Source organism: Panthera pardus, unplaced genomic scaffold (assembly GCF_024362965.1).
Source record: "Panthera pardus isolate Hobbes unplaced genomic scaffold, ASM2436296v1 HiC_scaffold_3, whole genome shotgun sequence".
Classification (NCBI taxonomy): Eukaryota; Metazoa; Chordata; class Mammalia; order Carnivora; family Felidae; genus Panthera; species Panthera pardus.
In genome coordinates, this window is record NW_026526876.1 from 43,856,960 (window position 1) to 43,884,322 (window position 27,363).

General features: G+C 41.2%; 1 protein-coding gene across 1 annotated transcript in view; it reads left to right on the forward strand.

The window, feature by feature from the left end:
• ANKFN1 (ankyrin repeat and fibronectin type III domain containing 1) overlaps positions 1–27,363 on the forward strand; it is a 300,608-nt gene that overhangs the window by 175,771 nt on the left and 97,474 nt on the right. The window contains exons 6-7 of the mRNA XM_019415690.2: positions 6,610–6,804; positions 8,731–8,844. Of these exons, the coding sequence (XP_019271235.2) occupies positions 6,610–6,804; positions 8,731–8,844 (309 nt within the window). The remainder of the gene's footprint in view (positions 1–6,609; positions 6,805–8,730; positions 8,845–27,363) is intronic.

Sequence of the window (27,363 nt, forward strand, 5' to 3'; positions counted from 1 at the left end):
ACAATATAAAACAACCCAAGAGTTTCTGGTGACGAGTTGAAATATTTTATGCATCTGTTGTATAGTTTGTGTTTTGAAAACACTGCCCAATACAAACACTTCTTAACACTTATATATATTGTATACATAATATCTATACTATGTCATTAATAATTCTACACGGATTACATGTTGAAGTGATAATAGTCTGGATCTACTGAGTAAACTAAAATAGGTTATTAAAGTTGATATCACCTTTTTCTTTTTTATGGAAATTTTAAATGATTTGGCTTACACTATATTTCTATTAGACAGCACTTGAAAGTATTGGCAAAAGATATGGTTATCTTATTTCATAGTTAAGCTATGACATCATTCAGTGATCTGCTTTCGATTTTCTAAATAATTTCCTCAAGTGTTTTGTATGCTTGTTTTAGAGATGTCCATTTATCCATTGGAGTTTGGGAGAGCAGGGACAGAAGTCTCTCTCTGGGTCATTGTCTCTTAAAGAACCACAATTACAACTTAAGCTGTATAATACGGACTTTGTGAATCCACATTCTGCTGGAAAGTAGCAGGGAAGAACATTCCAGAGCCCCATGTCCAGGGCGTAATGAGTTCTAAGAGGAGAAAGTGCCATGGTAATTAAAATGAAACACTTAATCTCCAAATCTCTAAAACATTTTGGAACCACATTCTAAAAGTCCTTGGGAAAACCTGAAAATAAGACTTCAAGGTCAAGACTTGAAAAGAAGACTTAGGTCAAGACCTAAGTGAAGCCAAAGTGAATTCTGAGTCCTTAACCTTAGCAGGACAGGTAAATTGAAACTGAGGTTTTGAGCTTTTCTGCTATGAGAGTTTTTTAATTAAAAAACATTGGATTATTGGACTCCTCTATAGTATTTCCTTTGAGTTCCTACCTGAAAACAAGTCAGTTGTGAGGTTGTTAGAAGGTTGTCGTTTTATGAACTGCTGTTCTTGGTTGCCCAGAGGATATTGGCTTACAATTCAAGGTTTATACCTAAGTGACCTTGTTTTCTTCTTTGAAATAACAGATAGGGTTAAAATTGACACGATTTAGTATATAATATATTTCTGAATAGTAGTTGGGGCAGAAAATTTTTAACTGCGGTCAGAGATTTTTTTTTTTTTTTGATGGAAGAACAGACCTATTTTATAAAACAAGTATTTGATTTAGTTTTGTGTGCCTCTAAAACATATAACACAGCCCAATGAATATAATAATGATAATACAAAACTGCACTATTTGAGAGACATCTATGCAAAGATTATCAATAATTGATCACAACTTATGAGACAGGTACTATTACTGTGCCAGTTTTCAGATGAGACACTGGGGTTTAAGACGGTAGCATAACTGGTTAGGATCACACATTTGTAACGGGCGGTGCTTGATCCGGATCTTTGACCCAAAGCCCTTGTATCACTTTGCCTCTACTTTGGAAATAAGAGGAAAGCAGATTTCAGCTCAGGATGAGGAAACTCTTTAAATTAAACTCTTTTTTTTTTAAATTTTTTTAACGTTTATTTATTTTTGAGACAGAGAGAGACAGAGCATGAACAGGGGAGGAGCAGAGAGAGAGGGAGACACAGAATCCGAAACAGGCTCCAGGCTCTGAGCTGTCAGCACAGAGCCCGACGCGGGGCTCGAACTCATGGACCGTGAGATCATGACCCGAGCCGAAGTCGGATGCCCAACCGACCAAGCCACCCAGGCGCCCCTAAATTAAACTCTTTTAAAATTAAAACCGACAGTGAGAATGGACAGGACCACCTTAGTGAGCAGTGAGTTCCCCTCCTGGGCCACGGGTCCTATAAGAAGAGGCACCTAAGGCTGGTTCTGAGGCTCTTTCGGATACTGAGACTAAGTGATTGTCTTTGTGCCTCCTTTTCTCATCAATTAAAAAAAAGAGAAAAGAAAAATGCTAGTAACAATAGAAAAGTTGTTGCTAAGTTGTAGAATGTCATATCATTTAGTAATGGGCACATGTATTCATTTTTTCAAGCAAATCAAATGAATTATTCCCTAACACTTTCAGTTAAAAATTGAAATTAGTTTACATTTTACCCTCGTTATATTGCTCTAAGCAATTATCAACCAGGCCAAAACTCATCAATTGCAGGGCGAGACGAAATTAAGAAGTAGTGTGTACTTGGCGATCCATAGGTTAGATTCTGATGGTGAGGAAAAAACATTCAGTCTGATCATTATTTATCTCAGGATTTAAACAGTAACCGTAATTGTATTCTTTGAACACCAAGTTCCCACCCCACCCCCACCCCCACCTCGTAGTTAATTAGCTGGGCAGGTCTTAGAACAAATACCCACTCAGACACTGGGTGGTAGAAATGCTGTTGATAATTAAACACCACAATAGCGTGGGGCCTATTTCAGGAGCAGCGGAGTGGTCTTGCGCCAGCCGGCCAGCTCACCACACACTCACAGACCCTCTATTGTGCTGGCTATGCCTGCTCAGAGGGATAGTTGCTTGGCTGGAGAAGGAACCGACTACAATGAGAGAGAAAAGACCAAACCTTGCAAGTAGATTGGGAATTCTGGACTCCAGGGAAAAATGTCCAGAGTGTGGAAGTAAAAGGGAAATGGATCCAAGGAAAAGAGAAGTGGATGGGCAGGAGAACAAATCATATGATAGACATAGCCTTTCTCGTTTCTGTGTCCAACTGACCAACCAAAAGGAATTCACTAGCCTCATGCCAAATCTATAGCAGTTAGAATGTGTGATATGTAAGTACTAGGTTAATTTGCATTCCTTTTGCCATAGAGGAAGTTCACTGGGTTCTTTAAGGTTGCTGTTTCTTTTTAATTTTTTATGTTTTATTTTTTATATTTGAGAGAGAGAGACAGAGACGGAGAGCGAACAGGGGAGGGGCAGAGAGAGACGGAGACAGAATCTGAAGCAGGCTCCAGGCTCTGAGCTGTCAGAACAGAGCCTGACGCGGGGCTGGAACTCACGAGCAGTGAGATCATGACCTGAGCCGAAGTCAGACGCCCAACCGACTGAGCCACCCAGGCGCCCCTTTAAGGTTTTTACGAAAATCTCAGTTAACCATCTCACCTCCTTGGGCTGGGTTTCTTCATTTTCAAAATAAGGAAGTTAAAAAAATAACAATAAAATAAAGGGGTTAAAATGTTCTCAATCTGGCCAAAACAGGAAGGGGACTATCAGAGTCATTTGCCAGGTGTCAAAAAGCCTAAACTATGGCACCATTACTCAAGATAAAACTGCACGGTCTAATATGATTATCATATTACCTCTGCTTAAAATGTATAAACCCACTTCATTAGGTCATTAATAATAAGGAGAAAATGATTACTTTGTAAGTCAGCTGATTTGGTAGTCAATAAGGAAAATCTTTCAAAAGAGAAGTGTTTTATTAAGCTATTAAAAAACTCCATAGGAAAAAAAAATAATAAAAGTTTTGCTGGGTGACATGGTTGGAAACCACTGGCTCGGTTGGTGCCCCTTCTACTCACCCACGGAATTACCTCTAACTACAGAGGCAAGTGAGTGCATTCTCAGGGGTGCCTGGAAGAAAAACGGTGGGAGAGATTTCTATAAAGTTCCTTTTTAAGCCTTCAATTTTGGGGATATCTTTCCATTCTCCTCCAGAAGTGTTTGTTTTAATTTCTAAATAATAGGCTTTTACCCAAATCTGTATGGAAAAATTGATGCCCTGGGAAGACACACATATTCATTCTGTGGCTCCAGAGATGCCCACTGCGGCCCCACCAGCACCACCACACTGTGTTGGTGTTTAGGTAGCCCAATTTGAGAAGCACAGGGATCTGGAGGATCTTGGAAAATTCACCTGGCTGTAAAACCGAATGGATTTTCCTTTAGCCTATGAAGAGGCAAAAGGCTCTACCTTAAACATGTAGAATCCCTTTGCCACTACAACTCAAACAGCATCAAGGCCACAGCCGAGGAGGAAAGGGAAAGTCTAGAAACAAAGCGTGTTGTGCTGAGGAAAGCAGGAAAAATTTCAGGGGGAGCCAAGCATAGCTCAAGAGAAGCTGTCCATCTGAAATGCCACCTGGAATTCACACCAGTAATAACTGTTGTGGATATAAAAATTAATAGGGGGGATTTCATAGTATTAGAAAAATTTATTTTTATAAATCATGTGTCTATCACCCAAGTGTTGATGCATGCATGCAATTCAAACATCAGGCTTACAATAAAAAGCTCACAGAATGACTTAGCAAGGACAATTCCCCCATTTTCTCTATAATTTGGAGTGGAAGAAGGAGGGGGGCGGTGGGTAGAGGGTGCAGTTACTGGGTCAATTAATCAACCTGAAAACTGTGACACAAACCCTGACGCCTAACCTATGTCTAAAAATACACAAATGTATACGAATTTGTTTTAAACTGTCAATGCCTATATTTAGGACCTTCCCAGCAAGGCTATAATGAGACTGTGTTTGAGGCCTTCAGTCATAGCAGACTCTACCATTAATCTGAAGTTAGTTAAATTAACAGCATTTAGTACTGACTTGTCAATCTCACTGCTTCAGGAAATTGCACCTTGAGGCTACTAATATTGCCAATTTTTCCACTGGAGTGTGTGCCCGTGTGTGTGTGTGTGTGTGTGTGTGTGTGTGTGTGTATTTTTTTTTTTTTTTTTTTTTTTTGCCAAAGCCTCCACATTCATACACCATCATTGCCTCCCTGCGTCCACAGCACTTATATTATCATTTATTCTGGCCCCCTTTAGCCTTCCCGGGGGATTCTGCGTAGTGTAGCTGCTCAGTGAAAGAGTTTTTTAGCTTTATATTTATTTGTTTATTTTTCTGTCATGGCTCACGACTGAGGCTTTAGAAAAAAAAAAAAAGTGTGACGGTATTCAGAGTACATGATTGACTGCTACAGCAACATTCATTAACCATGACAAATCGGCAGCAAAACACAGTCCTGAGTGTTCTAAACAGCAACTTTAAAAAGAAAGAAGGAAGAAAGGAAAAGAAAAAAAAGACTCAACTAATTTTTCATTGACCTCATCTGTAAATAAATTGAGACTGATGGTGAGCAGGGGCAATAATAAATTATTATTCATTTCCTGTAATTAATGCAAACATGCCTATGAACACAGAGAAGATGAATCTATAACCACCTAATTTCCATTTCAAAATACACCTAACAAGTTTTCACTTGAGTTATCTTCATCATATCCCCCCCCCCCTTTAATTAGAAGAATGGAATGGTTGGATTTCTTTCTCACCCACCAGGGGGAAATATTGTTTTGGTCACAGAGAGGGTCAAACACATGTTGGCGACAGAGCAGCAGAACTTGATTCTGGTCTGTTTCAGTATTTGCATGGTTGCCTTCCACAAGACCACGCGGAGGCTGCCTCCTCCTTACCACTAACCGGAGAGAGGGGGGCTCCTTCAGAGTGACCAAGTGACCGCTGAGGCAGCCCTCACGTTCGTGAGAGCCAGGAGCAAAGGCCAAGAAGCAGCTTCCCAGTCTGACACAAGAATGTGATGCATTCTGTTGTTGTCCCGAACATTCACTCACACAAGGGCCAGTTGGGAAAACGCCATCATGTGAATTTAGCTGAGATATCATGTATTGAGTAAAACAGAAATATCAAGCTGAATAATCCCTCTCCGTAAAAAGAGTAGTCGAACTTGCTGTCAGGCACAGGCATCTCCAGAAACCATTCCTTCCCTGAGATCATGATCAGAGATCGAATTGATAGAAGATCATTGTCTAATGACACCCAGTGTCAGAACGTACAGCCCTATGGGCAGTGGGCACTTCGTTAGCAATAAATAAATTGGTGGGGTGTCTGGGTGGCTCAGTCGGTTAAGTGTCCCACTTCGGCTCAGGTCAGGAGCTCATGATTCGTGAGTTCAAGCCCTGCATCCAGCTCTGTGCTGACAGCTTGGAGCCTGGAGCCTGCTTCGGATTCTGGGTCTCCCTCTCTCTCCGTCCCCTGCCCGCTCACACTCCGTCTATATGTCTCTCTCTCTCTCTCTCTCTCAAAAATAAACATTAAAAAATACTTTAAATAAATAAATAGGTAAATATTACACCACTGAGACGTATATACAAAAACGTCTATGAGATTGGCACAATGTGACAAGAGCAGAAAATTTGAATCCGATGCTACCAAAAAAAAAAAAAAAAAAAAAAAAGAAAGAAAAAAGAAAGAAAAAAGGAAGGGAAAAAATGACCAACCAACTTCAATAGTATGCAACTTGCCTTGTGGATGACTTTTCCTAAGGCCTTCCTAGCCCTACAGAGCTTTTGGCCCTGTTTGTCTTTCTAAAGATCATGGAAACAAATGTGTGCGATCTGGGTCAGAAGTGGTCCTCATGGGTACTTGATAGTGGAGTTCTAGTGAACCCTGCTAGGCAGCTACTTGGGGTGTCTGTGACAAGAGGGCCACAGAGTAATGAGAGATCTTAAATGGATGGATTTACCACTACTTCGACGTACTGGAGTCAGTCGGGTAATGAGGAACACGGATCCCACTTAGCCCGGGCATTTTTTAAAGTCCACAGTAGACTCTTAACTACCCCGCCAATGAAGCAGCATTCCCCCAGAAGGAGAAAGGAGTCAGCCATGTCTTTCCCTCCAGTTGTCAGCCTAGAAAGCCGAGCGATGCACCTTGCCACGCTGGTGCAGGAGGCCCAGCAGAGGGTGAGCGAGCTGTCCGCCCAGGTGGAGAACGAAGGACCCAGTCTGGACAACACCGAGAAAGAGAAACAGCTGAAAGCTTGGGAGTGGAGGTGTCGGCTCTACAGACGCATGAGAACGGGCTTCGAGCACGCCAGTGAGTATAAGCAGAGGACTTCTGCATTTAACTAGAAACCAGGTTGGTTGGAGACAGCCAGGCCTTCTTTTACTGACTTTTTTTTTTTTTTTTTTTTTGGCAGTTCTGCTACAGGGTCATGGATGGCCGTTGTCAGCCTATTTGGAGCGAGGGCTCTGGGCGACTGTAAAAGGATCTTTTGTCTCGCTTGATTTTCTGGCTCCCGATAGGTTCTCTGACCACAGCCATGAGGCTTCGGTGCTGCTGGCCTGTCTCCACCATCTCACACTCATCTAGAGCTTTCCACCCGATACGCCCTACTGCCTAATAACCTGGATGGTTTGATACCCTAAGTGGCTATATTTTGGGATGTGGAGGTGGAAAATATTTGTTTGCCTATTTGTCCAGCTTCTGCCTTCAACCCAAGTTTAAGTTGTTTTCAACTCTCTCTTGCATTTTTTTTTTATAGGAAGCTTATATAAACCAATCTTCAGTTACTACAGGCGACAGAGGACAGTCAGTCACTGAACTGTGCTTTATCTGTACTTCTGTTCTCATCACCAATTCTTTCTGTTAGTTTAAGAAAAAGCCTTGTTTCTGGATAATACTCATTAGCACTGGAAGGTAATGCTTAGAGCAGCCCCTACTATAAAAATATATAAAAATCAAACACTTGGGAAATACTAAAATCTTATTCTAAAAGTAGATCTTATTTAAACAACAACAACAATAAATTAGACTGGAGAATTTGAATATAAGAGAAAGATCAGTTCATTAGTTTGGAAATATCTGCCTCTGCTTTGTGCTATAGATAAAGACAAAAAGTAGTGAAAATCTGGCTTTCTAAAGCAGTGCTAAGTATCGAACCATACCCTAATCCTTTCTCTTAAAGCAAATAGCTTAAGCAACATTCATGAAAGTTTGCTTTCAATATTAACAATCTCTTCAGCAATGCCGATACATGTTTTTTTAATTAAAAAAAAGACATTCATAAAAAATACATACTAATTTGCTTTCAAACTTATTACCTTTGCTTTGTTTTAACTAATAGAATAACTTGCTTAAATAAAGATTTTTTTTTTACAGAATCTTATTGTAAAATAAATACTTTAGCATTAAAAAAAAGACATTCAGCAATAGTTTTAATAAATGCATTTGCTATTGTGCCTCATTTAGGACACAGATTAATACTAGAAGTAGTTATAGTTTTAGACTTATAGCCATTTGGGGGGTAATTTTCTAAATCACAAAACACCTTCTGGGTGTTAAGGAACACCTAAAACTATCAGGAGTCCTTTAAAACCCGAGGTTAATGGGCATGACATTCGTCCATGAATTCTTTCTCAGAAAATGTTACTTGATGTAATAGGAGGCAGCATGAGAGCCAGGCCCTGAGCATTCCACACGGGGAGGAGCCCAGAACGGGGCATCGGAAGCCACGGGCTTTGGTCTTAGCTGTGTCTTCACTGCGTCCTTGAACAAGTTAGTGTGGTCTCTTCAGACTGTGGTTTCTTCCTCCTAAACGTGCACACGCTGTTACTTGCCCTTTCTACCCAACAGGGTTGCAAAAAGGCTCCAGTTCAATGATTTACATGAAAATACTTCATGAAATGTACCAGTCTCTATCAACAGTTCCTGCTAACACTTTCTGGCCTCCTCTCCACTGGTCCAGGTCAATCTCCTGTTGTGTTTCCAGGATACTTTGGGAAGGCTTAACTGGTATTATTTACCCCTTCAGAAGATGTTCTAATGCTCAAATAAGATCACAATAGCAACAAATAAAGGCCATTGAGACTTCTAATGAAAATGTTCAAAAGCAAAAGCTATTAGGCTCTACAAACAAATGTTTCCATAGTGTGTGTTTCAGGGTATCCTTTGAAGAGGCGGGAACGTTGTTTGAAAAGGATTTGCGATGTTAAGATCCTTATGTTTTTCCTTCTGTCCCAGGAGCCCCCGAGGTGCCAACCAACGCCTGTCTTATGGTGACCAGCAGCACATCACTCACTGTCAGCTTTCAAGAGCCTCTTAGTGTCAACGCAGCTGTAGTGACCAGATATAAAGGTACTGGACTCCAGATTTCTATTTTTTCCCCATTGCTTCTTCTTAAAAAACAATCCATTGTTTTTTTTCTGCTGCTGATAGGATTTTTTAATCCCATTTACTTTTTGAGTTGACATATTTGCATTGGCACTCCCGTACAGAGCAAGGGGTTACTGAGAATAAGTCACAGGAAGCATGAACTGCAGGACCAGGCTGTCACTATTCCAAAACTCTCCAAAATATTAATAATTCCATTCTTGTTTGCAGAGGGCCTGTTTTGTGCATAGCATAGCGATGGAGACAAGACTGAGTAAGACACACTGAAGAATCAGTCTCAATCCAAGGAGCTCAGAGGGTGGGAAATGGAACATACTAAGAGGCATATGCATTGATATCTGTAATAGCAGGTAACTAGGGTTGAGGATTTAAAAGAAAAACAGATAAAGATGTTGGGAGTCGGAAAAGAAAGAGGAAAGTAACATGATAGGATCAGAAAAGTTCCAAGGTCGAGGTGGCATTTGGTTTTCAAGGATGTCTAGGATTTGGACCAGAAGATGCTGGGGGGGAGGGGCATCTGGGTGGCTCAGTCAGTTAGGCGTCCGACTCCACGTTTCGACTCAGGTCATGATCTCGCAGTTCGTGAGTTCGAGCCCCACATCGGGCTCCATGCTGGCAGTGTGGAGCATGCTTGAGATTCTCTCTCTGAGTCTTTCTCTCTCTCTGTCTCTGCACCTCCCCAGCTCTCTCTCTCTCTCAAAGTAAATAAATACATTTTTAAAAATGTTTTAAAAAAAGAAGATGCTGGTGGGAGGGGGAGGTAGCCTCCAAGTGGAGAAACCTGGGAGCACAGTTGAAGAGCAAGAACATGCTAGAACAGGCAGAGGAGAGCAGGGGAACAGATCATAGCTCCAGGGGAGGTGAGGGCTCACAAGAAGGTCCCGTGAAATGCAAGAGCAGAGAGAGAAACTAGGGCAGGAGGCAGGGGTACAATGACACTTGAATTCAAGATTAAGGAGTTTCGACATTAGATGATGAACTCTGCAGACCCCTGAATAAGAGGGGGACAGGATGGGAGGTAGACTATGAAAGACTTAGGTTGCAGTACTGTGTCTGATGCATTGGAAGAGGTGTGGACCTGGAATGAGGAAGTGAGTTAGGAAGCTTTTCGGGAGAGCTGCTGGCAGCCTGACGTGGCTGCTACAGCAGCACCTGGAGGGAAGACAGGGAGTCCAGAGGAGAAAGCAGCAGAGCGAGGCTGCGGTAAGAAGAGTCGAGGCTGCGGAGCGCCTACTGTATGCCAGGCACTGTTTAAAACCTCCGTGTGTATTAGCTCTGTGTAATCTTCACAAGAACCCTGGAGATGGGCACAGTTAGCACTTCTGCTCTGTGGATGAGGAACCCGAGGCGGCGAGGTTAAGGAACTTGGCTAAAGACGCCAGTAGAGCTGCACATGTCACGTTATGTTGATTCTTGAACACGGTGGACAAAAAAGGGAGAAAGTCATTTTCCTGATTATACCCTGCACAGTCCGAAAACCTGATAAAGCCGTCCGTGCATATTCCAAGACGCCAGGCCACGAGGCAGAATTCCTGTTCAAGCGGTGATTCCTTTCTCCCGCCCAGGGCCTAGTCCCAGGAGAATCTTCTTTGTCTGCAGAAATGACTCTGCCCACACCCTGTAGCCTTCTGAGATACTTGGGATTTTCCAGATGACTCCACTCTGTAATACCTTAGGTAAGGCAGCATAGAATTGGTTACCACTTTGAGTTTTCTTATCAAAAAGAGCAGCCTCGGGGTACGGGTGACACCAGACAAATGAAGCCACCCAGGACAGCCTCCTACAGCCATCCTTTGATACAATTCTGACACTTTGTCGGGGTCTCTGTTCTGCCGAGATTTCCTGAAGTCTAGAGCTAGTGTTCGCGGGCAGTGTCAGACTTGGGCATTTTCCTCTCTTTCTACCTTGCTCCAGCTCAGGTTTTTTGATGAAGGGTTTCGTCAGTGCTGCCAAACTTGCCATTTTCTTCTTACATTTGATTAGTGAACAATCGGAAGCTGATTCATCCAGACCCGTCCGCTATTTAATACTCGCCCATGAGGCCTGCAAACTCTATCAGCATTCACATATTAACACGTCTCATCTCAGGAGACTTGCGTTTGGGTGAGGTTGAAATGAAAGCCACAAGTGGGTTCTGCTGGTGACTGGAGGGGATTAATTAAGCATTATAAATAGAATTGTCTGTTGCATTATGGAGTAGGTTTCCTTGTGTTAATTTATAAGGTCATAAATTGAGTCCTTAACCTGACCACTCTCAAGGGTTATTTAAAACAGCTGGCAGCCTCCTGTACCCGGAGACGGGACAGTTTTTAATTCAGGAGTTGAAGTAATTATTTAATTATGGAAATATTAGCAAAATTACCCTGAAACAAGGCGAGTTATTTTGTTTGCTTTAGAAAATAAGAAACAAGGGAGAAATCCACGGAATGAGATGTCAGTTATCTAATTGTTTAGAGGGAAGACTTAACCCTGCAGTATTTAGGGTTTGGAACAAATCTCACCCTGCTCTCTAGAATTTCTGGGTTCACAAAACCTCAAGCCTATTTTGACAACCGGATGTCCTCCCCTTCATACTTGAGGCTGTGTTTGAAAGAAAATATGAATCCTTTGGTTCCTCACTTGCATATGCTCAACTCATCAACATATTTGGGGTTGTTGTTTTTTTTTTAAGAGTTTGTTGACATCCAGAAATCTTTTTAAGAGCATCTCTTTACAAGCCCTGTGCAGGCCCTGGTGATGAAAAGGGCCATGCAACCAGGCCGATTGTCATCACAACTTGGACATTAAAGGCATCAATTTCAGTTTAAAACCACGGAAACAGTTCTGAGTAAGACCCACTGGAGTTTTCTGCCTGCCTCTCCCCTAAATGCAGGAAAATGAGGCTAAGGGAACGACTTGTCTGTTTCTAGGTGTTTCCTTCTTGGATTCAAAGAGCTCTTGCATCTTTTGGTCCCATCTCACCAATTTTCATGGTTTACAGAGCCAGACTAGAGTTATCTCAAATGCTCTGATGCTTTGGACAATTGCCAGGACCTCATTTCACATTTTCTCCTCGCTGCGTTGGGTAACCTGTCTGAAGCTCTCATCTGCACAGGATGCGTCATTTCTCTGCAGCCCCAAAGCAGAGAACATTTGCAAAAGTGATTTTGCTGCTCTTTGCTGGGTTAGGAATGGAAAGGAAGGTAACCTCTAACAGGTGCAGTGCAGCATCTGTTTTCCATCCATAGGATGAATTCTTTTCTATGTTTCTTGTTGTTGTTGTTGTTGTTGTTGTTGTTGTGTGTTTTTTAGAGCAGGGCCTGACGTGGCACCCTTTGGGGTTTGCCAATGATGAGACGCTACAGTAGCTGTTCCAGTGGGTGTGGGCAGGACACTGGTTTGGTTGGGGCCCTTCCCCATCTTTTCTCACCGTGTCATCCAGCAGATTAGAAACCACCACCCTAATTCCTTCCTACAAAGGCTTGTAATAGCAAACCATTTAACTGCTCTGCCTTTGATGACATTTTCTACAAAAAAAAAAAAAAAATTAAATTAAATTAAATGAAAAAAAATTTCTCCTTGCAGAGATTGCCAGGACCTGGTATTATATCCACTCCAGCAAAGCCCAGGCCGGTGTTTCTGCCAACCACTACCTCCAACTTCTTTGCCAGAAAGAAAGGAAGTTAGAGAATTCCAGAGAGATGTCTGGGAGCACTGTAGCTTCTAGGAAAGAGAGTCCACCATTTGTACATGGAAACCCTAGGGGTTGATAATTTATAATAATAGTGTGAACTTGACCATGATTTGATCACTGGGGCCATCTCTTCACAAGACTTAAGAAAAACCTGACCTCCTGGGACTTAGGTGCACATTGCTTGGTATTTATATTATTTTTACCCCTTCTATTATTTTTTCCCTCCACCTTATAATTAGAAAGATATTTTGCCTACCAACAAAATTCATTGCTCTAAAGACTAGAATTATTGTCCATGTTTAATTAATTGAAGAATTAATCTGATCATAATATGAGGAGGCTACCCTCATTACTAGATTGAAGGGATTAAATTCCACGAAACAAAAGGATTTATCATTTTAGTTAGCCCGTTTGGGCAGGGGTGAGGCCAGAGGTTTGCAGATGAGAGCAACTAGGAGAGGCTGAAGATGTTACGTCTGAAGGACATGAAACTCAGCGGATTAACATTTTTTGCATGCAAGTGAAAATGTGGAAATAAGTTCAGCAGCTAAATGTATGAGGAGGAAAAACAGCAGGTCCAATGAGAGGGAGGGAACAGCAACACTATAATAATATATGTTGTAAAACATAGTCTTTTTGCATTTTCCTCACTTAGGTTTTTAACCTGCAAACAAGGAAGTACAGGTTATATAAAAGACAAAGTAAAACAATTTACTCTTTCCTCCAATGTGACACCCCTATCACTAAATTAATCTCTGTTACGAGTCCAGTGTATGTCCTTATAAATCTTTTCTTGATGTATGTACATGCATGTATAAGCACACAGATGTATGGTTTTGTTTGTGTGCTCTAATATAAAATTATCACACCGTGTAATCTTACAACTACATTTATTTTTAATTCAACAATGTAGCATACATATCAATCTATCTTTCTGTGTCAGTGTGTTTGGATCTTCATTCTTTTTAAAAAAAAAATTTTTTTTCAAGGTTTATTCATCTTTCAGAGACAGAGAGAGGCAAAGCATGAGTGGGGTAGGGACAGAGAGAGAGGGAGACACAGAATCCCAAGCAGGCTCCAGGCTCTAAGCTGTCAGTACAGAGCCTGACATGGGGTTCAAACTCACAGACCGCGAGATCATGACCTGAGCCAAAGTCGGACACTTAACGGACTGAGCCACCCAGGCGCCTCTTCATTCTTTTTAACAATTGTATAGTATTCCTATTCCCTGGCTAGAAGTGCTATAATGTATCTCATTACTCTTCCACTGATAGCCATAGGTTGTGTCCATTTTTTTTTCTATTATATGATGTTATAATCCTTGTATGTGTCTTTGTTTTACTTGCAACAATATTTCCTTCTGGGATCGTTAACTAGAAGTGGGAAGGTTTATGCATTCACATTCTTTGTCTCACTCACCTATCTACGCCCATTGTTTGTTTGTTTGTTTGTTTGTTTGTTTATCTACACCCATTGTTAACCTTAAAAATAAAACTGCCAGTTACTTCACCAGCAAAACTGGGTTCATTTAGCGAAAGTAGAGGGTTGCAACTCGGGATAAGCAAGCTACAACAAGTCCAAAGAGCAAAGCAGAGGAACACTCTTCAAAGAGGAAAGCGGGGGAAGCTGAGAGGAGCTGTTATAAACCAAAAATCCACTGGAGTAAACTGGGAGTTTGAAGTATAGCGGCTTTTCATTGGCTGAGTTGTGAGGTCTTTCATTGGCTGAGCTGTTGCTGGGGCAAGAGAAAAACCTTTCTTCCTCCTGCTGGGGTAGTAAAGCAGTAGCTGAAGTACCAGAGACTTCCTGTTGGGTTTGTAATTGACAATGGGTGGTAGGGTGTGAGAGCTCCCCCTTCTGGCCTCCCCAATCCATTTTAAACGGCATTTCCTTTTATTAATTTTCACACCATATAGTAACTTTACAGTATATTTTAACATCTGGTAGGGCGAGTCCCTCCCTAGGGTAATCTTTTTCAAAATGTCTCAGTTGCACACATGTTCCCTTCCAAACGAATTTTAGAATTGGCTTGTCAAGTTTAAGTGAAAAAATCTTATTGGAGTAGCATCATATTCCTAAGTTAATTTGGAGAAAGCCTTTCCATCCATGACATGTCTTCCTAATCAAGTTGAATTTTACGTATTCAGGAAGGTTTAATAATTTTCTTTATATGGGCCTTCTACATTTCCCATTAAGTTTCATGCCGCATATATTTTACAGGTTTCATGACTATTATGAATCAACTCTCTTTTCAAGATATTCTCTAATTGGCTATTGTAGGACAATAGAAGAGCTAATGCTAGTTCAAAAGAAATCTTTAGTTGGTTGCTTTGCTGAGCTCTGTTAGTAACTTTTTTTTTCTTCAGTAGATTGTCTTGCATCTTATGCTTTTTTTGCTGTATCATCTTCAAGTAAGGATCATTTTGTCCTTTCCAGTACTTTTCATTCTTTCCTGGATCTCACTTCATTAACGAGAATCCATGTGATTTCTGATTCCCAATACATTGTGTGCAGTAAGTGGGACAGTAGCTATCCTTCTCTCCTACGTGCTTTTGTCAATGCGCATCTAGTATTTTACCATCTTTTTAAGTTTATTTATTTATGTTGAGAGAGAGAGTGTGCAGGAGCAGGGGAGGGGAGGGGCAGAGAGAGAGGGAGGAAGAGAAAATCCCAAGAAGGCTCCACACCATCAATGCAGACATAGGGCTCAAACCCACGAACCACGAGATCATGACCTGAGCCAAAATCTAGAGTCAGACACTTAACCAACAGAACCACCCAGGGACGCCTAATATTTTACCATTACGTATGATCTCTAGGAGAGGTTTCTGGTAGACAGCCTTTACCAAATTAAGGAATTTGGATTATGATTATTGATATATAGCATTGAACATAATTTTTAAATCTCCTCTGTGATTATGGTCCCTTTAGTATTTCAAAAGTCATGTATATGTGCCCTTTCTTTTACAATTGTTGAACTTTTGTTATTTTATTGGTTTGTTTGAAGAACTAACATTCTTAATTCATAAAACCTATTTCTTGCTTATTTTCTAATTCATTAATTTCTGGCTTTAGCTTTGCCAGTTCCTGATGCTTTCTGTTGGTTTACTTTATTCTTTCTTTCCTGTTTTTTTTTTTTTTAATTTGAAAAGTTCATTTACTTGTTCCTTTTTCTCATTTTCCAATCCATGTATTTAAGGCTATAAATTTTCCCCTATCTTGTTCATATCCAGAAAGTTTAAAGCAAGGTGCTATAATCATTTATTTCTAAACAATTTGTAATTCCCACTTTAAGCAGAGTTTTTAGGCAAGCCATTTGAAACTTCTAAATGACCATATATTTTGCTATATTTTTATTATTGATTTCTAATTTTATTATTTTAAGAAAACATTTTAATGTGCTCTGTATACTGTTGAGATATTCTAAAACTCTTATTTGTAGCTAGCCAATCAATCCGTGTATATGCACTGGATTTGGTGTTTGAAAAGAATGTGTGAACTCCATTGGGTATATAGTGTGAATGTGTAGATGTTGTTTAAATCCCTGTCTTTTTCCAAAGTGTTTGTCCCTTTGATCTTTGATCTCTGAGAAGCTGCTTTATTTGTCTTGCTTAACGCTGTTTGCTTCAACTATTTTGTTTGTGATTAACTGTGCTTTCTCTCTTCCCATTTGCCTGCTGTCTTTCCATCTTTTTATGTGCATCCTTCCCATGACATTTCAGACACATTTATCTCTCATAAAGAGTATATAGTTATATTTATTTACTCGAACAGAAGGTCTGTCTCTTTTTATGTATACTTTTTATTTTTATTTTTGTCTAAAGTGATCTAAGAATGGGATTAAAAAACAAATTTGCACTGAAGGGTTTATAATACAAAAAAAAAGTTATTTGCCCCATTATTCCTACCCTACTCTTCAGAGCCAGCCAGCTTTAATTCCTCTAGTTCTCATAATTACCTGTCTACTTTAATTAATATGCTTCTATGGCTCTTACTTGATACATCAATTGCAGGTCTTATATGTGCAATTATAACTATAACAGAAAAGAATTTAACTCTCTCATAATACCACCCTCATCTACAGTCCCTGATTCTCTCAACGTAATTGTATTTCTATTTTTAGTTAAGTCAACAATGTTTATACTATTATGAGTGTGCACACTTTTGGTTCGTTTTTTTGTTTTTTGTTTTGGTTGTTGTTGTTTTTAACTAAAGTCCTTACTCTCTTTCAGTAACCTTAGTTTTCACCTGATGTCTCTTTTTGGTCCCAGGACCCCATCTAAGACCTTACATGACATTTACACATCATACCACCTTGGGCTCCTTTGGCCGACAGTTTCTCAGACTGTCCTTGTTTTTGATGATCTTGATAATTTTGAGGAAGACTGGTCAGGTATTTTGTAGAATGTGCCTCTATTGGACATGACTGATATCTTTCTTCATGATTAGACTAGGGATATGGGTTTGGGGGCAGAAGACCACAGAGATAAAGTTTTAGCTAGCCATTTTCAACCCATCATATCAAGAGTACATGCTCCCAACAGGACTCATCACTATTGATGTTGGCCTTGATCGCCTGGCTGAGATGTGTCTGTCTGGTTTCTCCACTGTAAAGTTACTTCTTCCATCCTGTTTTTTTTTGGAAGGAAGTCACTATGTGCAGTCTACACTGAATGTGTAAGTTTTGACATTGCAAAGTCAGATAGTGTACTATGATTTCCTTACCTATGTATTTTCCTCAAATCTCTAATAGCCTCTTTTCTCTTTCCTACCCTACTTGCCATTATCATATTCAAAATTTGTTTCAAATGATCCTTTCAGAGTGTAGGACCTATTTTCCCAAGAGTAGCACCTATTTTCCCTCCTCAAGTGCCATCTACTCAAGTTCCACTTTATAATAATAACTCACTGGGTTTGCATTAAGGACACACAAATCAAAACCACCATGAAATATTGCCATATGCCAATCAGAGCAGCAAAAAAATTTGAAAATAGTTGACAACACCACATGGCAAGGATGCAGAGACATGGGATCACTCATCCATTGCTGGTGGGAATGTAAAATGATACAGGCACTCTGAGAAGCAGTTTGACAATCTTTTTTAAAAAAAGAAGCATGCAAGTACCATACATCCCACCAACTGGTAGGCATTTATTCCAGAAAAATGAAAACTTGTGTTCATATAAAAACCTGTTCACAACTGTTTATAGTAGCTTTATCTGTAATAATCAAAAACTGGAAGCAATCCAATGTGGTGAATGGTTAAACTAAATGTGGTATGTCTGTACCATGGAATAATATTCAGCAATGAAAAGGAACAGAGTATCAGGACACACAACGGCCTGGATGAATCTCTAGAGGATTATGTTGAGTGAAAATGCCAGTGAATAAAGGCTACATAGTATATTGTTCCATGTATAGAACACTCTTGAAATAACAAAACTATAGAAATATAGAACAGGTTAGTGGCTGCTAAGGATCAAGGAGGAAACAAGGAGGTGGAAAATGGGCATGTAGGCTCACTTTGTTTTCTAGCTAATGGATATATTTTTAAATACTGTACCTTGTTTCCCTTTTGAAGGATTTGAAGAGAAAAATGATAGGCAGGCATAGGTGCCATTTGGCATTTTGATTCAATCTCCAGGTCACTTCTCCCTGTTACCCAGACTATGCTTAGTAAACATGACCTAATACTAATATTACCCTAAGCCAACATTATGAAAGCATATCTGCTGTTTCCAAAAATTATGTAAGTTACCTAGGGACAAACATGAAATGGGTTTTTATATCAGCTGGTGAAGGATTATTCTTGACACTGATTTCTTCTTCCTGTTTTATTTGGAAAATCATAGATCCATAGAGTAATAGAAGTTTTTGGAATATTTGAGTTTTTTACTAAGGTATGATGAGTTCCTTGAAGGCACAAATCGTGTCTTTTTGTCCCCTCACCTCCTACAGTACGGTAGCATTGACCACCTTTCTGTTCTTAAAGCAGTTTTCCCCTACCACAGGACCTTTGCACATGATGATCCCTCTGCCTGGAACTGTTCCCCCCATTCCCTGACCATTGATTGTTCAGATCTCTATTAAAAGTCATTTCTTGGGGCGCCTGGGTGGCTCAGTCAGTTGAGCATGTGACTTCGGCTCAGGTCATGATCTTGCCACCCGTGAGTTCGAGCCCCACATCGGGCTCTGTGCTGACAGCTCAGAGCCTGGAGCCTGCTTTGGATTCTGTGTCTCCCTCTCTCTCTCTGCCCCTTCCCCACTAATGCTCTTTGTCTCTTAAAAATAAATAAATGTTAAAAAAAAATTTTAAGGTCATTTCTTCAGAGAGGCATTTCTAAGTATTTCATATAAATCATGCCTAATGAGTTCTATCATGCCTTTCAAAATAATGTTCACAAATCACAAACATCTATTTATCTTTGCAGTATATTTTTAAGTTTAAATAGGTTTCTTTATTATAGAACTTTTTAGAGCCTCTAGTATCTAATACATCCAGCAAATTATTGTCCAAATTTCATTTGACCATCATTGGAAGTTCATGGGAACCCTGAGTATATTTAGAACAGGAATTCTCCAACAAAGCTGCCCATTAGAATCACCTTCGGGTCCATGCCAGGGCCTCTTCCAAGACCAATCAAATCTGAGTCTTTGCAGGGCAGAGACCCGAGCACAGATACCCTTCAAGAGTTGCTAGGTCATTCTAATGTGCAACCAGGCTGTGCATGTGTGGTCGTGTCTTCACCATGGGTCTCTCCCATCAGACTGGAAGCCTTATGTAAACAGCGATGTCTTGTTCATCTCTGTATTCCTAGAACTTGGCACAGGGCTTAACATATGTATTACATAGCTATTCAGTGAATTCATTGTGAGTCACAATGAACGTGATAAACACAGACCCCCTCTTTGTAGGGTTTGGAGGGCTTATGTGGGGAAAGAAGGCTCACCAATATAAGAATTCACTTTGCAGTATAAAGAGAGTAAGGCCCACTGAGGCTGGAGTTTTTAACTGGCTTTGTCCAACACTGTCTTTTACTGAGCCTCACCGCTCACCCCTTTCCTTCACAACTCCACAGTTCTTCTTGGACGCCACCCACCTCCACCTCCCTCTCCTCTCCCCCCACCCCCATTTCCCTCCCCTCCCCCACCACCTTCAGTTTCATCCTTCTGCACCCTGCTGGCTCCCCCAAGCTTGCTGTCTTCAACGCGGTTGCCACCGGAAAGTCTCCGCAAAGGTGATCGCATCAGTACTGAGTCGAGTGGCTTATTTCTCCTCCTCCCCCTCACACACCCCTCCAGAACTTTGGAGCCATGAAGCCTCTTGGCCGAGAGGGAGGCCCACCAGGCAGCTCTTTATTGCCATGCAACTGTGAGATTCCTCCCCACGCTTCCTCCTGGGGAAAAGTCAGCCTGCCAGTGGAGATTTAACAGCGGAGCAGTGCTCGGTGACGTGCCAAGCCTCCCCCCTCAGCCCCCCCAACCAGCCCCATCACCACCCCCGGACTGAACAAACTGTATCACTTACCCCCTGGGAGCCTGGCCGTTGCTGAGCCCAGACGCCACAGGGGCTGGTGAGTTTCCAGTGGCCACAGAGGCAGGTCTCCACTCAAGGCACAGCTCTGTCCACGATGGCCCCACTGGGCACACAGCTGGCACTGCAGGTGATGAGCCGCTTCCGGGCCACCTTCTCCCCTTGGAGATTTTCTCTTGATCCCTTTTTGGCCAGATCCCTTTGCAGCATTATAGTTTGTCAATAGTCCGCGACTGCTTTCTAGAATTTCTCTCCGGGAGAAAGTGTGTTTTTCTAAGAAATAGGTGTTCTAGCCTGAAGCCTAATTTCATGTGAGGGCTCAAAAATGAAACAAAAATAATCACCCTCAAGTCTGGAAGCTGAGGGGCCTCTCCACGCCGTGAGGAGTGCTTCCTTTTGGGAGGTGGGAGGCAGGGGTGGTCCTTTGCGCTTCTCAAATAAAATTTTTCCAATTATAAAAAATAATGTATGCTCCTTCTATCAGCCAGAGTCCCAGCAGAAACAGAAGTACACTCAGCTTGAAGCCTGAAGTAATTTTAATGAAGGGATTATTTACAGAGAAGTGGGCAGGGTTCGTGAATGGACAAGGGATAGCAAGGCACCCAGGACTAGCTGGATGGGGAAGCCTTTATCACCCCTACACTCGGAGGGAGATGGGGGAACGCTGGGGCGGGGACACCATCAGGAGCTGCCACCTGAAGGGACGCCGTGTGTAAGAATCAGGCTCCTGGAGACACAGAGCAGGTCAGTAAAGGTCAAAGTTTTTTTTCTGGTGAAAAGAGGGTTGGGGACAAATGGAAAAACCAGTGTCATAATTATAGAACGCTGCAAAGAACAGAATAGAAACAAAGAAACAAATCAGTTACCCTCAGTCCTACAGCCCAAAGAAATCTACTCCTTGGAGGAACTTTTGGTAATTTTGGACCCCATAATAAGTTGAGATCATACATTTAACAATGGTGAACTTTTGTCAAGCCCATAGCACATGCCAGGTGTGGAGTCAAGGCTTTAGAAACATTGCTTCTTCTAACCCTCACACAGCCCTATGGAATACGTACAATCATTATTCTCTCCTCATGAATGAGGAACCCTAAAGCAAACAGAGGAACGTGCTGAGGTTCTACAGCCATGCAAGAGTCCAGTTTTTCATCCCAGAGCCTCTGCTCTTTTTTTTTTTTTAATGTTTATTTATTTTTGAGGGAGAGACAGACAGAGAGGGAGACACAGAATCCAAAACAGGCTCCAGGCTCCAAGCTGTCAGCACAGAGCCCAACTCGGGGCTTGAACTCGTGAGCCACGAGATCATGACCTGAGCCGTAGTTGGACGCTTAACTTACTGAGCCACCCAGGCACCCCACCTCTACTCTTAAAAATTTTTTCTTAATGTTTATTTATTTTTGAAGGAGAAAGAGAGAGAGCATGAGCGGGGGAGGGGCAGAGAGAGAGGGAGACACAGAATCCGAGGCGCCTCCAGGCTCCCAGCTGTCAGCGCAGAGCCCAACATGGGGCTTGAACTCACAAGCTGTGAGATCATGACCTGAGCCGAAGTTGGACGCTTAACCGACTGAGCCACCCAGGTGCCGCTCCCCACCTCTATTGTTAATGACAACTATGCTGTACTGGCTTTCTTCTCTTCTACTTCACATCCCCATGTTATGACTTTTGTTCTGAAGCATTGTTTTAATCCGTTCATATGGCATGGAATTCATCAGTGTGTATTTTTTGGTTTTTTTTGATCCTTGGCTGTTCAAGTTTCTTCCAGTTGCTTCACCATTAGAAGTGCTGCTGCCACGAACATCTCTGTATTTAGAGCATTTCCTACAGTTTGGAATGTTTCTTTAAAGGAGAGTGCTATTAAAATTTTTCCCCATTTTAAAACCAGTCTTGACTGTTCCATCACTTCAAGTCACATAGCTGTAAACAGCCAAATGTGGATATGGAAATAATATTAAAAAGTCTCCAATTCTATCACTCCACTCATCCCCAAGGAAAAGAAAAATAAAGTTAAGTGGAGAAAAGCATAATGAGTCAAGGAACTCTTAATTTTAATGAGAAATGGCATCCATCACCCCTATCTAATCCCACTGCCCAAGGTGTTAAATGGGGACACATCCACGAGCAATGGGTGCATAAAACCCAGAGAGTGTGACAAATCTAAATAAATGGGGTTGTGTCTCTTCTATTCTAATCAACCATTTCTCCTTCCGATGACGTGTGTGCTAAGCATTACATTAACAGATAGAAACAATTTATCAAGAGAAGTGAGGTCACACTGTTCACTGCCAAAGAAAAGTTGCCCATTTACAAAGAAAGAATTGAGGCTATACTACAAAGTATTTTAAGCTCTAAATAAAAATGTGCCCTCAGCTTAGGGAAGTCCAGCTTATTCTTCAGTACAATAACTGATGAACCACTCAAGGAAGATGAGACAAACTATCTTCTAGAAAATACCTAGCTTCACTGGCAAGCGTTTGTCAAAATCTTGGTTTGTCTGTTCTATGCAGTGTGCTGATTATGGCATGGTATAGACTAGGTCAAAGTGCCAGTCTCCTGGGAGCCTGTGAGTTGTGAAGGGTGATGTCACTCTGAACTTTGGTAGTGGAGCATGGGTTTGCAGTAAGGGCATTTATAGCGGCACCTGGGTGGCTCAGGAGGTTAAGCACTGGACTTCGGCTCAGGTCATGATCTTGTGGTTCGTGAGTTCGAGCCCCAAGTCAGGCTCTGTGCTGACAGCTCAGAGCCTGGAGTCTGCTTCAGAATCTTTGTCTCCCTCTCTCTCTCTCCATGTCTCTCCCATTCACCCTCTCTCTCTCTCAAAAATAAGTAAAACATTAAAAAAAAAAACCTTTTTTTAAAGTTTAAGATGGCATTTATACAAAAGCCCTAGCCAGAAAGTCAGGAGGTTATTGTCCTCTGCTTCTGCTCTAACTAGAACTAAGCGACCTTTCTGGGTAAGTCACATCTCCTCTTTGAACTTCAGTCCTGATCCGTGAAATCTTAGGTCTCCACAGAGATGTATCAGGGACCACAAATCAGGCTGGAATTGGGTTGGGTGGGGGTGGGGAGCAGTGGGAAGTCTCCCAGACTGCAGTATAAATAATTAGGTCTTCCCGTTGTATTCTTTCAGAGCACCATGTTAAGTTTCCCTTATAGTCTTGCTCCCAGTTTGTAATTACATCTTTATCCGTATATTATATGCTTGATGTCTGTTTCTCTTTCTAGACTGTATTCTCCTTGAAGGCAGGGACTGTGCTTGGTTCACCATTATAAACCCAATGACAAGCCCAGTGCCTGGCACATGGTACATGATCATCGAATGAATGAATGAATAAATGAATGAATGAATTCATGAATTCATGACTGTCATTTCTGGCCCTGGAGGTGCTTGTACACATGGAGGTGATTAGTTTCAGTAAAGTACATACTACATTTACCTCCTCCTGTTCCTCATTAAACCATGTGAAAAGAACTATCTTTGAGTTCGGGCTTAGCCCTGACTTCTTAGAAACCAAATGCTCTTGGGAACAAAGCTCACAACTTCTCTGAGCTTTGGTTTCCTTTCTTTTTTATAAAATGACTAGGTTAGTCTGTGACCTCTCAGGTCTCCCTCTGCTTCAGCATTCTATGATTTCATGATTGTGTCTTCCTCAATCCCAGGAAGATTAGGTAAAGCTAAAGATCCGGCCCAGGCTTAGAGCTCAGCAGCACAGAGTGAATCTATGGGAATGAACACGCTCTCTGGTAGATACTCAGAGAGGATCTTAGATATTCCAAGGAGCGGAACCATGGATTGGCAAAGACGGATCTAAGAGGCGAGTTGTCACTCTGCCACCTGCTAGCTTTGTTTGTGATCCTGGGCAAACATTCTGTCTCCTCTGGGCTTCAGATTATTATTATTTTTTTAATGTTTATTTATTTTTGAGAGTGAGAGACAGAGCATGAGTGGGGGAGGGGCAGAGAGAGAGGGAGACACAGAATCCAAAACAGGCTCCAGGCTCTGAGCTGTCAGCACAGAGCCCGACGCGGGGCTCGAACTCACGGACCGTGAGATCACGACCTGAGCCAAAGTCGGACACTCAACCGACTGAGCCACCCAGGCATCCCTGGGCTTCAGATTCTTTATGTATGAAATCAGGACAGAAGTACCAGTTCCAGCTGCCCCACGTGATGTTATAAGGATCAAAACAAATGAGGCAGTGTAAGTGAACATGCTTTGTACGGTATAATGTGCTGTTTAAATGTATGTATAATGTATGTTAAGATGATGCTATCATCATTACGATGAGGTCACCATAAAGGTCATGATACTAACACATTATAAAGCCAAAATAACTCCACAGTGCCGCACTGGTACATAATATGCCAGTGGATTAGAAGAGAAATTCCATAGGTAGCTCTAAATGCAGGAATTTACTATAAGATAAAAGTAGTATCACAAGTCTGTAGGGGAAAGATGTAGACTTCAACAAGAAGGCTACTTAACAGAGAAAATGAAATGTGATTGGATCCATGTCTCATAGTGTCTTGCAGCATCAATTGTAAAGGGATCAGAGACTTCAATGTAAAAATAAAATGAAATGAAATCATAACTGTTCTGAAAAACAAACTGGGAGAAATCCATTATAACTAGAGTAAGGAAAGGCCTTTATTACCATGATTCAAGATCTAGAGTAAATTCAACCTCATCTTAAAAAACTGTCTTCAGCAGAAACAACTACAAGCAACACAAAAAAGACACCATTTCGTACAAGAGGCAGAGGCTCATCTTTCTGATAAATAAATAGTTTTGAAGTCTATAAGACAAAAATGAGGGAAAGACAGTTCATAGAGAAAGAAACACAGATGGCATATAAAAAGAAGTTCAGATTCTCCCATTGTAAAAGAAATGCAATTTAAAACGAACCTGAGGTATCAATTTTCACCTTTCAGGACGGCAAAAATTCAAAAGTTTTAATACACACTCTGTAGGTCAGGGTCCAGGAAACTGTCACTTTCACATAATGCTAATGGAAGAATACATTTTTATGACCTTTATGGAGGGCAGTTTGGCAATATCTATCGAAATTACAACTGCAAACAACTTTTGACCCAGCAATCCTTATTAGGAGTATTTATCCTACAGATACGGTTAGAGATTTCTAAAATGAAATATGCACAAGGTTATTCATCTCAGCATTGTTTGTAAGAGTAAATTGCGTCACATGCAGTATAAAATACAGAAACTCCATCAATGGAGGACTAGTTAAATTGTCATACACATCCACATACAGATGCTATAGGAAAGAATGTGGAACCTCATTACGCATTTATATGGAAAGATCTCCAAGATTAAGTTTAAAAAAAAAAAGGTTGGGGCACCTGGGTAGCTTAGTTGGTTGAGTGTCTGACTTTGGCTCTGGTCATGATCTCACGGTTCGTGGGTTCGAGACCCACGTCAGGCTCTGTGCTGACAGCTCAGAGCCTGGACCCTGCATTGGATTCTGTGTCTCCCTCCCTCTCTGCCCCTCCCCCACTCACACTGTCTCTCTCTCTCTCTCTCCCTGTCTCTCTCTCTCTCTCAAAAATAAACACTAAAGTTTTTTTTAAATAATAAACACATTAATTAATTCATTTAAAAAGGGTTGGAAGAATACATATAGTGGGCTTCCTGTTACGTTAAAATGGTGGGCGAGGAGAATCTACATTCCAACTTGTTTGAGTGTGAACAAAGAAACTCTGAAAGATACAGAAGACACCAAGAACAGTGGATGCCTGCGGGGAGAGAGCAGATGAGGGTTGTGGGCAGATGGCAGAGAGGACTTACGGACACTTAGTGCTGTATCACCAATTCTACCTTTTGATTTTTGAACCGTGTGGATCTACTCAAAACAAATGTAATAAAAGGATCAAAAGAAAAAAAATAAATTTCATGGGACACAGGGGGAAACCGTGAGTCAAGAGAAGAAAAAGCGAAGGAAAGAGAGCTGCCGGACAGAAGAGTGCTCCGAAGGGATGCCCTTTAAGGAAAAAGGCCAGGTCGAGAGACACGTTGCATGCCACGCACAGGAGAAGAAAAGCTCCAGGGTACACCTAAGAGAGGAAGAGAACAAAACTTGTCTGTCGATGTCCACGGTGTTTTTCCCGTATTGACAAATAGGACAGAATAATGCAGTAGGCCCAGGTGGGTCAATTATTTCAGATCTTCCAGGGACCAGGGGAAAAAATATCTGTTGCCATCATTTCTGTGACTATAGTGGGTGAATTTCACGCACCAGGCTCCCACACTATATGAAATAGCAACTTTCTCCAAAGGAGTCTTTTGTAGCGCTTGCTGAAGCTATCAGGAAAGTGAGGAGTCTTACATGACAAGAGTGTTTACGTATGTAATTTCTGCGTAACATTAGAACCATAAAAGCTCTCTCTTTAAGATGGGGAATATGTGACACATGCAGTGAATTTCCACATTAAATTATTGAATGAAAAATACACACATTATCCATTGCAACTCCCGGATTAGGTCAGGTCAAATTTTATTGCTTTTGGCCAAGGGCTTTTGTAAGACTTATAAGGCTAAGAGCAGGTACAGTGTGATCTTTGGTATAAGTTATAGAGTTAGAATGAGGTTCTGAGTGAGAAAATACTTAGCATTTCAGAGGTAATTTCATGAAAGTCATCATGAGACCTAGCACATCACTGTGTTGATTTAACTGGAACTTTATAAGATCGTTTTAGCTCTGGTTTCTAAAACTGCCAAGGTTCGTGTATCCGCCTGACAATAAATAACCAACCTTTTCTAGATTGATCTGTAATGGATGCTAATTTGAATTACCCCCAAGAAGTTTCTGGCACAGGACCAAATAAACATGGCGAGGGAAAAAAGGCAGGGGAGGAGGAAATGTGGATGATTCCCTAGCTCAGGGGTTCCAGAAATAAACATTCGATGGGTTAAAAGTGTCTAATAGTATCTGCCTTCAAACCCGGTCATGGGCATGAAATCTGGAACAGGTTTAATTATTCTATTAGGGTAAGGAAAATTTGTATCTGATAAAAACAGTCTACAAACACGGCATTTTGAACAGAGCTGTTCTTAGACTGTTTTATGTGAGAAATATAGGAGAAGTGGCAGCAGTAATAGTCAGAAGTATTTACTGAGCTCTTATATGCCCAAGCTAATGTACATTTTGTGTACATTTTCTCATTTAATATTCTCAACAATCTTATCTTTATGAGGCAGGCTCTATCCTCAGTTTTTAGATGAGGAAAATTAAGAAGTTGACCAAGTTACACAGCTAGTAC